This window comes from Capricornis sumatraensis, chromosome 14 (assembly GCF_032405125.1).
Source record: "Capricornis sumatraensis isolate serow.1 chromosome 14, serow.2, whole genome shotgun sequence".
Lineage (NCBI taxonomy): Eukaryota > Metazoa > Chordata > Mammalia > Artiodactyla > Bovidae > Capricornis > Capricornis sumatraensis.
Window position 1 is genome coordinate 50,498,755 of NC_091082.1, and position 16,527 is coordinate 50,515,281.

The following is a 16,527-nucleotide window of genomic DNA, read 5'->3' on the forward strand; positions in this document are numbered from 1 at the left end:
CTAAGATTGGTGCAGCCAAATAAATAAATCAGTATTTTAAAGTAAATAAAAATACTGTGAAAATGTGTGAAGAAATACTATATGGAGCACCTAGAACAGGACCTGGCACACAGAACGGGCTCTGTAAATGCCAGTCCCTTTTCTTTGCCACTATTGTCCCAATGGGTTAAAAGACACACTCGCCCTGGCCCTCTAAGAAACCCCAAGGAGAAGACAGAAGACCTGGGATTCCTGGAAGCATCATCTCTCACAACCTGAAACAGAAGACGCACACTGAACTGTTTTGGAGAAGTAGTCAGACTTTCTTCTCAAGCAAAAGTTCCATCCAGTGTGGCCAACCACAATTACAAAATAGCCACAGAAAAGTCACATGAACTGTGACTAAAAAACAACATTGGTGGACTTTCCTGTTGGCTCAGGGGTTAGGATCCAGCCCTTTCCCTGCTGAGAACCCAGGTTCAATCCCTGGTTGGGGAACTGAGATCCCAGAAGCTGGATGGTGCAGCCAAAAAGGGACTAAATGCATATAGCTTTAGTCACCTTTCAGTGATTGTCAGCCTGAAAAATTATATAAAAGAATGAGCATATGATTTTTTTGCTTGAAAAAATCAACCGTATGTATTTGCTAACATAATTTTATTAATACAATAGATACAATTTCCAACATATGCCATTCAAACACATGCCCTTTTCATGCGTTTCATTAAGACATGGAACTATTTTGCTTAAGAGTTTCCACTTCTCTTTTAAACCAGCTTTTGTAGTCAATGACTTGGAGAGTACAATACAAAAAGCACCCAAGCCTTTTGTCTTTTAATCTCCACTTATCCTTTCAGAACCCTCTATTGGCAATATGTGCTTTTAGCCACTCTGCCTGCTGAAGGCTGCTTTCTCCAAACAGCAACAGGGTTTAATTCTCACTTTCTTCTACACCAGCCTGTGCTAACTCCACTGAATTTCTGTTTTCATCCTCCAACTTCTTCTTCTTCTTTGCTTTTCTTTCCAGGTTAAGCTGAGTGATGTCTTCATTTTTCTCTGTGATGTATTTTAGCTACAAAAAATATTTTTTTAATTACATTTTTACCTGATTGTAAAGCCATTGATAAGTCTAGTCGGGGAGAAAAAAAATCTATGCCATTTCCCAAACACTCCCACCCAGGGTTACATTCCTCGGAGTTAAACACAGCTTCGAATTTTTTTTTCCTGGAAGGAATCAACGACAAAAGTCAGCTCACTACTTACTCACATAGGAGTTCCCTGAATAATCAGGAGAATTAAAACTTATAGTTTACGAAAGGCATGCCAATCACAAATATACTCTACAAAGCACAAATAAAGTCAAAAGCCCTAAATTTTGCCCAACTAAAATTACTGAGCAATTCCTGTGTACCAGATCCTAGAGACACAAGGGTAATAAGACAAGGTCCTTGCACTCAGGGAAAATTTAGTCAAATGCAAAAATTTAGCTGCAACTCTTCAGTAATAGACTTCTGTCAGATGACTAAAATTTAACAGTCCAATAAGCAATAAGCAGGAAACTTCCCAATTAATAGTCTAAGATGACTTGCATCGACAATTCCTTGCAAAAGATAGAAACTGCTTACTGAAGCCGACCAAGTTACAGTTCTGAGAGAGAATTTCGGAGGAGAGAAAAATGTCTTTTCCACTGACATGCAGCACCACCAGCTACCGGAGCTATTAGGAACTGTATCATCCTTAACCTTGACTTAAACTTTAGAGAAACAATATTAGAAGAGCAGAGATAGAACAAAAAAGTCCAGTGGAAACAGCGCTGGATTCAGGGTTTGAAGGTTAAGGGTCAGCTGTCAACCAGAAAACTTCATATTTAACTTTGGGAAATTACTTAACTCTAGTAGTCTGGCCTATAAAATGGGGCTAATTAGTCATGTTACAAAAAACCCTCATAGACTGGCTGTGAGCTTTAAATAATGTGTGTAAAATATGACCTACAGAAGTCCTGTGTGAAATTTCAAGTGCTACACAAGTTCATTCATTCAACAACTACTCATGAGCCCCTACTGTGGGTCAGGCCCTTTTTTAGGCATGGCAGATGGAGTTGAGAAGAAACACATAAAAATCCCTGCCCTTGTGGAGCTCACATCCTGGGGAGGAACGTTAAAGTGTTTTGACTGCCAAGATCAGACTAAGTCAGGAAACCTAACAGGCATCCTGGATCTGCCATCAGCCGCAGCCACTAGCCTGGGACGATCACAGCATCACCTGTAAAGTGAGGGCATGGCTGGGATGACATCTAGACGACCCCGAAAAGACAGAAAATGTGCTCAACTGCCTGCACACCCCAGATGTACTGATACTCTTTCCAACCTGGCCCACCAAAACTGTGGGCTCCATAACAAAAGCACCCCCTAGATACTCTAGCCTGTGACCTGTCTCTGACACCATGCTGTAGCTGAAACATGGGACCAAAGTTTTGAGATATTACAGAAAAGGCAAATTATGAAATCCAGAGAACACTGATTAGAAATTTTCAAATTGGCTTAGCAAGATCCATCATCGTGAAAGACTGTAAATTACAGGCAGGTCTGAGTGGTTGAAGCGTGTCTCATTTTTAACGCAAGGTGCCCTGGGGGAATCACTTCGTGGATGCCAGTGATTAATTGGGAATAATGTATTCTGATGGGAAAGGGGAGTGAGGAAAGAAACCCATCTCTCACCAGTGAATGACTCCTCCTGGCTAAGAGCTTCACGTCTTCAGTGTTAACTGTGCTTCTTTTCGCATGTCTGTAGAAAGTGCAGAAACAATTCGCCAAAATGTTTCATATTATTTAAAGTTTTGATGAAACACAAAGGTTCATGGCCAGACTTCACACCAGCAGGATCTCTAAGTAGCCCATCTTTTCAGGTGCGTGCCCGTTAAGTGACAGTGACAGAGAAATGAGTGAAGTGATGAGCCAAGATACCAATTAAATGAAGAGACAGAGCAAGCAGAAGCCACTGGAGGGCCGAGGGTATCTGGAGCATGTGAGCATGGAGAGGAGTGAGAGGCATCCAAGCCTTCCCAAATGCTCACAGTGCGCACAGCGACCACCACGCAAAAAGAAGCGGGTCTGTGAGGCACCTTCAGTGGAAAGAGGAAACAGCACAGAGCTCACAATACAAAGATCACTGCTGCTTAAATGAACGCTAAATAGAAAAAACAGAATTTCCACAAAGCACGGCTTCGCTAATACCAAGGTCCTAATGCTCTTCCCCAAAGGCTACATTACAGGGAAAAGCTTGTGCACGTGTCCCTCCCCAACTAGGAGACAATGTGTCCCCGACAACCGCCCAGCTAGGACAAAGAACACCCTTTCAACTAGACTCTGTTTCTTGCTCACAACACGGACGCAAGTGCTTGTTCCAGTTCTCTTATCTCTGCTTTAAAAGGTAATCTGAGACAATGAGCTCTATTCAATAATTTATTACCCTAATTACACCCTTTCTTGCCATTTCTAGCTTCCTCCAAAAATAAGTAGGAAATTTGTTAAGTTGGAATAAGGGGGAATCTTTGTGTTCTTAATAACTATCAGCGTGACCAGCACATGGCAAGTCCTCACTAAATATCTGTTGATTTAAAGATAAAACTCACAGAAATTATATTCTGTAATTTGGCCAGATTAGTCCTTCACATCCTGCCAAATGTGAAAAGATCACATGCCATCTCATCATGACAGACAGTATCTGACTATCTTGGGATAATATCCATGTCAGAAGATAACTCTCATTAGCCGCCTGCAAGGACCAGCACAGAGGAAAGGGGGTGGGGCAGGGGGTGGAGTCAGACAGAAAGGGACAGAATAGAGACCACAAAGCCGGTCCAGAGGTGTCCTACGGGGAGGATGTCAGGAGCCACAGACACTGTGGCCCTCGTCTGTATCACACGACAAGCTGCTCTGTCGGTGTTACCACCTTCTTAAAGGGCCAAAGAGTATGGAGGAAGCAGCACTAAACTACTCAGCGTAAGATCAGCATATATGATCACAAGAAACATTCAGGAAACAGCAGAGCCAACCCTCTCCACCCCTTAACTGGTCATCTGGTTTCTCTGCACCATGTTTTAATGATACCACTGTCCCAGATGGAGGGGCAGGTACATCCTATGCCAGCCACTGCACACCACAGTTCAGTTCAGTTCAGTCGCTCAGTCGTGTCCGACTCTTTGTGACCCCATGAATCACAGCACGCCAGGCCTCCCTGTCCATCACCATCTCTGGGAGTTCACTCAGACTCACGTCCATCGAGTCCGTGATGCCATCCAGCCATCTCATCCTGGGTCGTCCCCTTCTCCTCCTGCCCTCAATCCCTCCCAGCATCAGAGTCTTTTCCAATGAGTCAACTCTTCGCCTGAGGTGTCCGAAGTACCGGAGCTTCAGCTTTAGCATCATTCCTTCCAAAGAAATCCCAGGGTTGATCTCCTTCAGAATGGACTGGTTGGATCTCCTTGCAGTCCAAGGGACTCTCGAGAATCTTCTCCAACACCACAGTTCAAACGCATCACACCACAGCCTCTCCTAAATTAAACCTCTGGCTCCAGAAAATTACTCTAGAGAACATAACAAAGCAATTTTTCATTCAACACTTTTAGCAACACAGATTTTAAAGACTATTCCCAAAATGCCCCTAAATATTCATTGGAAGGACTGATGCTGAAGCTCCAACACTCTGGCCACCTGATGTGAAGAGCCAACTCATTGGAAAAGACCCTGATGCTGGGAACTGAGGGCAAGAGGAGAAGGGGGCAGCAGAGGATGAGATGGTTGGATGGCATCACCAACTCAATGGACAAGAGTTTGCAAACTCCGGGAGATGGTGAAGGATAGGGAAGCCTGGCATGCTGCAGTCCATGGGGCGGCAGAGGCTGACACGACTTAGCAACTGAACAACAACAAAAATACCCCTAGAATTCAGTTACCATAGAATACCTATCTTCCTCAAAATGTTTCATCTTTACCATGTTAACATTAGGTGACCAGACATTAAATGAAGGAAATTCACAACTTAAGTGGAGAGATTATTTTCCAAAGTTTATAGGTGAACTGAGTTAATAGTATTTACAATTTAAGTGCATTTTTTTTCATAGAAACATTGTTACAAATACTAGTTAGGTTCCCAGCCTCCAAAGACTATCTAATAGGTAGCCAACCTGAAATAGCAGTATATATTTCAGATTTCTCAAACTGGGGTAATATAGGAGCAGGGATTATGTAGCAGGGAAAACTCAAAACCACAGGTGACCCTCTGGGACTATCCATTTTATTCGGTAGTGGTGGTTTAGTCGCTAAGTAGTGTCCAACTCTTGCAACCCCACAGACTATAGCCCGCCAGGCTCCTCTGTCCATGGAATTCTCCAGGCAAGAATACTGGAGTGGGTTGCCATTTCCTTCTCCAGGGGATCTTTGAGACCCAGGGATCAAACCCAGGTCTCCTGCACTGCAGGCAGATTCTTTACTGACTGAGCCACCAGGGAAGCTTTTTTAATTTTAATTCAGTGATAAACGTTTTTCCCCCACACCATGGCATGCAAATCCCCAACCAGGGATTGAACCTAGGGCCCCCTGCATTGGAAGTTTAGAGTTCTTAACCACTGGACCAGCAGGGAGTCCTGCTCAGTGATAAACTTTAAAACAGGATTTTTTTTTTAATGGAACATTTTGACAATGTAAAATTAAGAAAACAGACAAGTCTTCAAAGAAAATCTGCACTTGAATTAGCTCAGAGTTCTTTGGAGGAAATCTAAGGAGTGCTGGTAAACACCCCTGAGCACTGCAGAAGAGGAAACATCTCTAAGTAAAGCCTCTGACAGTCTTGCTCAGAGAGCATCAGCTGACGGCCTCTACAGACTCCTTTAACCAAAAGATGAGTCCTTCCTTGTGCAGCTGACAGTCTAAGTGGTGCCCACATCTCTGCCCCATGTGTACGTGCTAAGTCACTTCAGTCATGTCCTACCCTTTGTGACCCCATGGACCGTAGCCTGCCAGGTTCCTCTGTCCATGGGATCCTCTAGGCAAGAATACTGGTGTGGGTTGCCACGCCCTTCTTGAAGGGATTTTCCCTACTTAGGTGTCAAACCTGGGTCTCTGCATTGACAGGCGGGTTCTTTAACACTGTGCCACCTGGGATGCCTACTTCTCTGCCCCAGGGCCCAGCAAAAGGAAGTAGGCTTCTCAACTATAAAAAACACACAGTACCTGAAAACTTAACGTGTTACAATGCTAAATAGCTCTAATTTCATTTTTATTTCTAGTATTTAAAATTTGTCATTGTCTTTTCCTACAGCTAACACAGAAATGAGGAGGAAGCTCACAGCTGGAGACTTGCTACTGGCATCTGGTGGGTAGAGGCGAGGGATGCCACTAAATACCCTACAATGCACTGGACAGCCCCCACCAGAGTGAGGAAATCATCCAGCCCAAAATGTCAACAGTGCTGAGGTGGAAAAACTCTGATCTATGTTGATAAACTCTATGTTCAAATCAAATAACCGTTTGTCTACTAATTTACATTTTGGTGTCTCCCTTTGTAATATAAAAGACTCACATTTAAAACGAAGAGGGACTTCCTTGGTCCAGTGCTTAACACGCCATGCTTCCGATGCAGGGGGTGTGGGTTTAATCCTTGGTCAGGGAACTAAGATCCCACAAGCCCCACGGCATGGTTTAAAAAAAAAGAAAGAAGAAGAAGAGAAACGGCAAGGGGTTTCTTTGGTGGTCTAGTGATTAAGAATCTGCCTGCTAATTCAGGGAACATGGGTTCGATCCCTGGTCCAGGAAGATCCCACATGCCCTGGAGCAACTAAGCCCGTTCATCACAACTATAGAGCCTGTGCGCCTAGGGCCTGTACTTTGCAACAAGAGAAGCCACCTCAATGAGAAGACCTTGTATGGAAACTTGAGAAAGCCCAGGCACAGCAATGAAGACCCAGCGCAGCCAAAAATAAAATAAAATAATAAATCTTTAAAAAAAAAAAAAAAAGATGGCAAGTAAAGGCAGTAAATGTATTTCACAGGAGACTTGGGGTGGGGGTGGGCGCAGGGCACAAGTAAGGGGCAACCACCTGAATTAACGATGATAAGACGCAGGAGCCGTCAGTATCCCATATATTATCCTGATCCCTTTCGGCCAAGTTGAAGATGCTAAGCGGTTTTTAGGGACTCATATACACAGGAATAGGCAAGATTTAGAGCCTGCCCTCTGAGAACCTACTGCTTTAATTCATTCAGAATATTCATCGAAGAAACAAAGAGCTATAGGAGAAAGGTGAAAAGTATGGGGTGTGGGAGAGGCTGGCACCAAATCAGAAGTGGGAGCAAATTAGAAAGCTTTAGCCCTTTCAGGCCTTCGTCATTCAAATTGCTTCATAAAAGCAATTCGCTGCAATTGTTTTCAATTACCTGTGGAACTAATTGAAGAGAGGAGCATAAATCACCTGTAAAAGCTAACGCTTTACCAGCTGAAAGCCAGTCACACACACTTTTCAAGGAGCGTGTGTCTCACTTGTCACCAGCAGGCAAATGCAGGGCTGATGGGGCCATGGGCTGTATTATCCCGACACCCATGCACTGCCCCACAAAGCACAAAGCAGCCCAGCCTGCGCCCAGCCTCACCCCCCAGCACCACACCACCTGCAGAAACAGTCTTAAAAGCAAGCGCACCATGCACAGAATCCTGGAGACATGACTCACACCTTCTTAACCTGGAACTGAATAACTTTACTTCCCTTAACGACAAATACGAGGAAAACTTCAAAAAACGCCCAATCAAGTCTGAATGGACATGATTAAAGCAGATGTTCCATTCTTAGAGAATCATGATTAGAGACTGAGTCTCCACAAAACATGGGGCGGGGAGGGGTTCAAGCTTCCCTGAAATTCACCACCAGATGGGGAGCATCAAAACACGGAAACAAGCCCAGACAATCAAGCTCTCTACCCACCTTGCAAACATTTCGAGGTCTTTGGCAAAATTTTCTGAAAGAGAAAAAGAGATGTGCTTTAATTAGCCTATCTCAACCTTAATTCAGAAGCAGAAAAGTGAAATCTCAATGTCTACAGTAAGTATAGTGACTACTACAAATCCTTTTGAAAGTGAGAGGAGGCCCTTCGGGAGGCTCCAATGCTGGATTCATTATGACCTCTGTGTCCTCCCTGCCACCTCCACCCTTCGTTACAAACCTCTGGTAATTGTGGCTACACCTCTCCTCCCTAGAAACTATCCCTTAATTTTAAATTGTGCTAGGAGTTAGGGCTTATGAAGACATTCATCTCCCCTGAAGTCAAGCAAATACCAGCTGTCAAACTGTGGGTGATATACAAAAGTTATAAAGCAATGAAACAAAAAATTAATGTCCAAGGACTTCCCCTGGTGGTCCAGTGGTTAAGAATCGGCCTTCCAGTGCAGGGGACACAGTTTCTATACCTGGTCAGGGAACTAAGATCCCACATGAAAGAAAGTGAAAGTGTTAGTTGCTCAGTCATGTCCTACTCTCTGTGACCCCATGGACTATAGCCCACCAGGCTCCTCTGTCCACAGAATTCTCCAGGCAAGAATACTGGAGTGAGTTGCCATTTCCTTCTCCAGGGGATCTTCTCAACCCAGGGATTGAACCTGTGTCTCCTGCATTGCAGGCAGATTCTTTACCATCTGAGCCACCAGGAAAGCCCCCAAGATTCCACATGCCACCAGGCAACTAAGCCAGAATGCCACAACGAAGACCCGGAACAGCCAAAATTAAATAAATAAATAGGGCAGCCGGTCCTAGCCCTTGTTTTTTAAAAAAGTAATATTCTGGGTGGTTTAAAACAATAAAATAAAGGTGCTGATGCCGTTAGTGTAACAGAAAGAAAAAATGTATAAATCTTGTAATAGAAAAAAATATAAACTGAATCTTACAACCAATAGAAAAAACATTTCATGGATGGTGTCCAGTGATAATGTTCTCTGTCTGTTGGTGAGATATGCCACGGCACCCACCCGCATTTCTCCCAGGCAAAATCAACCTCCAGGCTTTCCACACACCCAAAGGAAAACCAGAGCTGCGTACCACACTGTCCAAAGGTCACCTCTGAGATCGCTGCAATGGTTTGCTTGCTGAACTGCATGTCTTTGTCTGACGAAACTTCCTCGCAAAGACAACCAACCGTGTAGTGAACCGCTGCCTTTAGCCTCTGAAGTAAAATCAAAACACTTCATGGGTAAGACTGCAAATAAGAGCTCTTCACATCTTAAAAAATGAAGACCAAGAAGAGGGTCTGCTCAGCCTAAATTCCTTCAGCACTTTCCGTAACGGCTGAGTGACTTTTCCAGTGTACTAATAAATCAATGGGGCCTCTGGAATGTGACTTGTAAAAACATCATTTCCTAGTTAATGGTAATGATTTAGGTGAAGTAAAGATAAGGAACAACGATGGCAGGTTAGCGGGGAGAGAAGGCAGACTGGTATCTGGGAGGTGCCCGTGTAACTTTACTCAGTTATTCCACACTTACGTGCCAAGCGCCTACTGGGTGAAGGTGTGTGCTAACACGTTAGTACTAATATGTGCTACCTGAATGTTACTGACCCGAGATATTTCAATATTCACTTACATAACAAATCGCTGGCCACAAGCGTCAGTTTCTGCGAAAAAATCCCCTGGTCAATAATGTGCCAGGTATCTGGGGAACGCAGTGAAAAAAGAAAGACATTTTTGCCCCTAGATGGAAGTTAACCAAGCAAATACAGAGGGACTGGTCCCTGTGCTTCAAGTCCTTGCCAGTCCCAGTCCTGCACAAAACAAAGGATGGACGTTAGGACAACACTGGGGAAGGCTCCCGAGGGCACACTGGATCCTCCTCTGATTTACTGGTTTGCTAGCCCACCTCAACAGGACCCTCACTGCTCCTTAGCAACACCTTCCAGGGCTGGAAAACACTTCTTCCCCACGCAGAGGAGTAAAGAAACGAAACAAGCCACGCCAAGGTCTCGGTCTCCTGTCAACGAGCTTGCTGAGCCCTGGGTGTGCGCCTGCTGGGGGACGGAGCTGAACTGCATGTGCTGACAGCTGAACCCGAGTCAGCGTCGCCTCTACCAGCAGGTGCTCGTGGCAGAGGCAAGACAAGGAGGGACTGCAAAAACAATACCCAGTCCATGGGCTCTGAGGGGAGGCCAGACAGACAGGAAAGGGACCTACCTTCTTTAGTTTCAGATGTCACAAGAGCAGGTAAGTGCAAAGTGTCAGTGGAAGGAGACAGAGACCACCACCCTGGGAGGGATAAAGACCCTCCAAAGTCATCTTTTTTTCTTTTTTTTATTTTTACTTTATTTTACTTTATAATACTGTATTGGTTTTGCCATACATTGACATGAATCCGCCACGGGTGTACATGAGTTCCCAATCCTGAACCCCCCTCCCACCTCCCACCCCATATCATCTCTCTGGATCATCCCCGTGCACCAACCCAAGCATCCTGTATCCTGTATCGAACATAGACTGGCGATTCGTTTCTTACATGATAGTATACATGTTTCAGTGCAAAGTCATCTTTTTTTTAGGTATGTGTAGAGGTGTGGTTGAGGAAGGCTTTCTTATCTCTCCTTGCTATTCTTTGGAAGCCTGCATTCAGAGCTTCTATCTTTCCTTTTCTCTTTTGTTTTTCGCTTCTCTTCTTTTCACAGCTATTTGTAAGCCCTCTTCAGACAGCCATTTTGCTTTTTTGCATTTCTTTTCCATGGGGATGGTCTTGATCCCTGTCTCCTGTACAATGTCACAAACCTCTGTCCATAGTTCATCAGGCACTCTATCAGATCTATTCCCTTAAATCTATTTCTCACTTCCACTGTATAATCATAAGGGATTTGATTTAAGTCATACCTGAATGGTCTAGTGGTTTTCCCTACTTTCTTCAGTTTCAGTCGGAATTTGGCAATAAGGAGTTCATGATCTGGGCCACAGTCAGCTCCCAGTCTTGTTTTTGATGACTGTATAGAGCTTCTCCATCTTTGGGTGCAAAGGATATAATCAATCTGATTTCGGTGTCGACCATCTGGTGATGTCCATGTGTAGAGTCTTCTTTTGTGTTGCTGGAAGAGGGTGTTTGCTATGATCAGTGCGTTCTCTTGGCAACACTCTATTAGCCTTTGCCCTGCTTCATTCTGTACTCCAAGGCCAAATTTGCCTGTTACTCCAGGTGTATCTTGACTTCCTACTTTTGCATTCCAGTCCCCTATAATAAAAAGGACATCTTTTTTGGGTGTTAGTTCTAAAAGATCTTGTAGGTCTTCATAGGACCGTTCAACACCAGCCTCTTCAGCATTACTGGTTGGGGCAAAGACTTGGATAACTGTGATATTGAATGGTTTGCCTTGGAGACGAACAGAGATCATTCTGTCGTTTTTGAGATTGCATCCAAGTACTGCATTTCGGACTCTTTTGTTGACCATGATGGCTACTCCATTTCTTCTGAGGGATTCCTGCCCACAGTACTAGATATAATGGTCATCTAAGTTAAATTCACCCATTCCAGTCCATTTTAATTCGCTGATTCCTAGAATGTTGGCATTCACTCTTGCCATCTCCTGTTTGACCACTTCCAATTTGCCTTGATTCATGGACCTAACATTCCAGGTTCCTATGCAATACTGCTCTTTACAGCATCGGACCTTGCTCCTATCACCAGTCACATCCACAACTGGGTATTGCTTTTGCTTTGGCTCCATCCCTTCATTCTTTCTGGAGTTATTTCTCCACTGATCTCCAGTAGCATATTGGGCCCTTACCAACCTAGGGAGTTCCTCTTTCAGTATCCTATCAGTTTGCATTTTCATACTGTTCATGGAGTTCTCAGGCAAGACCACTGAAGTGGTTTGCCATTCACTTCTCCAGTGGACCACATTCTGTCAGACCTCTCCACCGTGACCCGTCTGTCTTGGGTGGCCCCACACGGTATGGCTTAGCTTCAATGAGTTAGACAAGGCTGTGGCCCATGTGATCAGACTGGCTAGTTTTCTGTGATTATGGTTTCAGTGTGTCTGCCCTCTGATGCCCTCTTGCAACACCTACTGTCTTACTTGGGTTTCTCTTAACTTGGATGTGGGTTAGCCTTCCTCAGTGATCAATGCAAAGAAATAGAGGAAAACAACAGAATGGGAAAGACTAGAGATCTCTTCAAGAAAATTACAGATACCAATGGAACATTTCATGCAAAGATGGGCTCAATAAAGGACAGAAATGGTATGGCTGACAGAAGCAGAAGATATTAAGAAGAGGTGGCAAGAATACACAAAAGAAAGTACAAAAAAGATCTTCACGACCCAGATAATCACAATGGTGTGATCACTCACCTAGAGGCAGACATCCTGGAATGTGAAGTCAAGTAGGCCTTAGAAAGCATCACTATGAACAAACCTAGTGGAGGTGATGGAATTCCAGTTGAGCTATTTCAAATCCTGAAAGATGATGCTGTGAAAGTGCTGCACTCAACATGCCAGCAAATTTGGAAAACTCAGCAGTGGCCACAGGACTGGAAAAGGTCAGTTTTCATTCCAATTCCAAAGAAAGGCAATGCCAAAGAATGCTCGAACTACCACACAACTGCACTCATCTCACACACTAGTAAAGTGATGCTCAAAATTCTCCAAGCCAGGCTTCAGCAATATGTTGAAACATGAACTTCCAGATGTTCAAGCTGGTTTTAGAAAAGGCAGAGGAACCAGAGATCAAATGGCCAACATCTGCTGGATCATGGAAAAAGCAAGAGAGTTCCAGAGAAACATCTATTTCTGCTTTACTGACTATGCCAAAGCCTTTGACTGTGTGGATCACAAAAAATTGTCCAAAATTCTGAAAGAGATGGGAATACCAGACCACCTGACCTGCCTCTTGAGAAACCTATATGCAGGTCAGGAAGCAACAGTTAGAACTGGACATGGAACAACAGACTGTATCCAAATAGGAAAAGGAGTACGTCAAGGCTGTATATTGTCACCCTGCTTATTTAACTTATATGCAGAGTACATCATGAGAAATGCTGGGCTGGAAGAAGCACAAGCTGGAATCAAGATTGCCGGGAGAAATATCAATAACCTTAGATATACGGATGACACCACCCTTATGGTAGAAAGTGAAGAGGAACAAAAAATACCTCTTGATGAAAGTGAAAGAGAAGAGTGAAAAAGTTGGCTTAAAGCTCAACATTCAGAAAACGAAGATGATGGCATCTGGTCCCATCACTTCATGAGAAATAGATGGGGAAACAGTGTCAGACTTTATTTTCGGGGGCTCCAAAATCACTGCAGATGGTGACTGCAGCCATGAAATTAAAAGACGCTTACTCCTTGGAAGGAAAGTTATGACCAACCTAAATAGCCTATTAAAAAGAAGAGACATTACTTTGCTAACAAAGATCCATCTAATTAAGGCTATTGTTTTTCCTTTGGTCATGTATGGATGTGAGAGTTGGACTATGAAGAAAGCTGAGCACCGAAGAACTGTGGTGTTGGAGAAGACTCTTGAGAGTCCCTTGGACTGCAAGGAGATCCAACCAGTCCATCCTTAAGGAGATCAGTCCTGGGTGTTCATTGGAAGGACTGATGGTGAAGCTGAAACTCCAATACTTTGGCCACCTCATGGGAAGAGCTGACTCATTGGAAAGACCTTGATGCTGGGAGGGATAGGGGGCATAAGAAGGGGACGACTGAGGATGAGATGGCTGGATGGCGTCACCGACTCGATGGACATGAGTTTGGGTAAATTCCAGGAGTTGGTGATGGACAGGGAGGCCTGGCGTGCTGGAATTCATGGGGTCGCAAAGAGTCAGACACGACTGAGCAACTGAACTGAGAGGTGTAGTTAGGTATAGGGGAACAGGACAGGGATCCTTCTCATTGCTCCAGAAGATTCCTCCATCCCTCCATCCTTCCCCCTCCTCCACTTCCAGGAATAGGTTAAGGGCCTTCTTTAATAGAGGCTAAGTCTTGGACTGCAAGGAGATCCAAGCAGTCCATTCTAAAGATCAGCCCTGAGTGTTCTTTGGAAGGAATGATGCTAAAGCTGAAACTCCAGTACTTTGGCCACCTCATGCGAAGAGTTAACTCACTGGAAAAGACTCTGATGCTGGGAGGGATTGAGGGCAGGAGGAAAAGGGGACAACACAGGATGAGATGGCTGGTTGGCATCACCGACTCGAAGGACTTGAGTTTGAGTGAACTCAGGAGTTGGTGATGGACAGGGAAGCCTGGTGTGCTGCGATTTATGGGGTCACAAAGAGTCGGACACAACTGAGCGACTGAACTGAACTGAACTGAACTGCCTGAAGTCATGCCTGTGTGTGCTCAGTTGCCAAGTCATGTCCGACTCTGCGATCCTTGGGCTATATATAGCCCACCAGGCTCTTCTATCCACAAGATTCTCCAGGTAAGAATACTGGAGTGGGATGCCATTTCCTCCTCCAGGGGATCTTCCCCACCCAGGGATGGAACCCAGGACTCCTGTAGGTCTCTTGCCTTGCAGGTGGATTTTTTACCAATGAGCCACTGGCTAGGGTCAGAGGTTAAGTCCATAGACTCTAAATTCCTCAAGGGCAGGATCCTTCAGTACTGTTCATGGCTGTCCACCTAGTGCCAAGAACACCTGGCTGAGTGAACAGTGGGATCCTCCATCAGGTCACCACTGCACAGAGGATAAGGTTCAAATTTCTCAGTCCATCTTTGCAGCCCGACTCACTTATTCAGTAAGCATTTATTGTCTGTTGAGAGCTAGGCTCTGTACTAGGGGCTGAGAACACAAAACTCAAAAGAACAGTCCCTGCTCTCAAAGAGTTTATCTCCCACATCTTTGCCATGAATGGACTCTTCGAAACTACCAATGTCATGGAACCCAAAGGAGGTGGAGAACCGTTCAAGGAGAGACCAAACCCAGGACTAGACACAATGCATGATCCCCAACTGGATCCTGGGTGAAGGAAAAAAAGACCATGAAAGAGTATCTTTGGGACAACTGGGGAAAACTGAATATGGATTCATATTAGATAATAGGATTTTATCAATTATCAAGCCTCTTGAATGTGATCAGAATTATGACCTTGGAAGAAGCATGTTAAAGCATTAAAATTTAAAGGTGAAGCATCAAGTGTATTTAATTCTCAAATAATTTAGAGAAAAGAAGTAAGGGAGCAAATACAGCAAAATGTTAACTGGTTAATCGAGGTGAGGGGCACATGGGTGATGAATGCGCTAATTTGCAACCTTTTCTGAAGGCTCGAACTTCAAAATAAAGGGAGACGGTGGGTAAACAGCTTCTGAAATTTAGGAAGCGCCCCTTTCCTGACCTCATTCTCAATTCTCTTCGGTTAAGTTTTTCTCACGACTCTCCCACACGGTATTTATTTGCGGTGCTAAGTGAAGGACTGAATACCAGCAACTACGCCGAGAGCTGGTTATTATCACCCTGATTTTTCCATCTAGGAAAATGAGTTCGGGGAGAGTCAACACAACACTCTCTGCGGAGTCGAGATTCGAACCCACATCCGATGGGTTCCGGAGCCGGACGGCCGGGTTTGCAACAGGTTCCGGGGCCGTCTCCTCCCCCGCAGGATGGACGCACCGATTCGAGGAGCCATCATTTTTAGAGCTCGTGCCGCGTGCCTCAGAACAGCCCTGTCCGAGGAGACTGAGCCTGTCACAAAGCCAGAGGGGCCTCCGCCGCCGGACTCCCGGTGCACGGCAGGTATCTTCCCTCTCACTCAGCCACCCCAAGCTCCGACCCGCCAAACCAAGGAAACCGTCTCCCAGCACCCCCCGCGGCAGCCGGGTCGGCTCATGCGCAGGCGCCAGAGGCCGGAGGCGGCCGAGCTCGACTTCCGACCTGGGGCCTCGGTACGAAGACGAGGCTGGGCTGAGGCGGCGCCTTTTTCCCCGCAGAATCTCGACGCCGTCCTTCCCCAGCCCCGCCAGGACCCCATTCTCCTGTACCTGTCGGTAAGAGAAGCTTTGCTGCTCCTCGGACCACTCCTCCTCCTCCGTCATCACCACGGGGGTATCCTGGCAGGCGCGCCAGGACAGAAAGACGCGGCCGCCTGGGAGACCTGGTCGGACTTTCCCGCCGCGGCGCCGGACGACGGGCCGCGCTGGGGGCCAAAGCGCGAAGCTGCCGGCTGCCTCGCCCGCCCCCTGGCGGCGACTCTGGGAAGGGGGCCTCACAGCGCGCCTGCGCCCGCCTGGCCCCAGCCAAGCTCCCCGGGGACCTCAGGCCCAGCTCTGCGCCCCGCACAGTTGTCAACACCAGTTCTCAGAAACAGTGTGTGTAGGGACAAGGGTTCGCAAGTCGGTTGTAAATTCCATGAGACTGCAACCTCGATATGCCTTGCCAAATCTAGTGTGAGTTTTTTATAATTCTATAGTGTCACAAAGTCAGATCACTGATAAATGTTTGATTTCTATCCCCTTCAGCGAAAAGTTTCTCACCCCATTGCCGTTGCCAAAGGAATATAGTTTTGACCCAAGTGTTAGCTGATTTTCCTTTATGTTAAGAATTA

The 16,527-nt window shown here is 45.4% G+C and overlaps 1 protein-coding gene across 1 annotated transcript; it reads right to left on the reverse strand.

The window, feature by feature from the left end:
* Positions 1–699: 699 nt before the first annotated feature.
* CENPS (centromere protein S) lies at positions 700–16,082 on the reverse strand. Its single transcript, XM_068986138.1, has 5 exons — positions 15,965–16,082; positions 9,062–9,185; positions 7,955–7,988; positions 2,697–2,763; positions 700–1,051 (listed from the first exon to the last, which is right to left on the reverse strand). Exons 1-5 carry the CDS (start codon positions 16,016–16,018, stop codon positions 911–913), a joined length of 420 nt encoding a protein of 139 aa, XP_068842239.1. The 5' UTR covers positions 16,019–16,082; the 3' UTR covers positions 700–910.
* Positions 16,083–16,527: the final 445 nt, after the last annotated feature.

What these genes read in the sequence shown, in the direction of transcription:
- CENPS (XM_068986138.1), bottom strand. Translation starts at nt 16,018, where the DNA reads ATGACGGAGGAGGAGGAGTGGTCCGAGGAGCAGCAAAGCTTCTCTTAC. An exon ending in AAAGCTTCTCTTACCGACAG is followed by an intron (nt 9,186 to 15,964) that starts GTACAGGAGAAT and finishes ATTTTACTTCAG; the next exon opens with AGGCTAAAGGCAGCGGTTCA. An exon ending in GGTGACCTTTGGACAGTGTG is followed by an intron (nt 7,989 to 9,061) that starts GTACGCAGCTCT and finishes TTTCTCTTTCAG; the next exon opens with AAAATTTTGCCAAAGACCTC.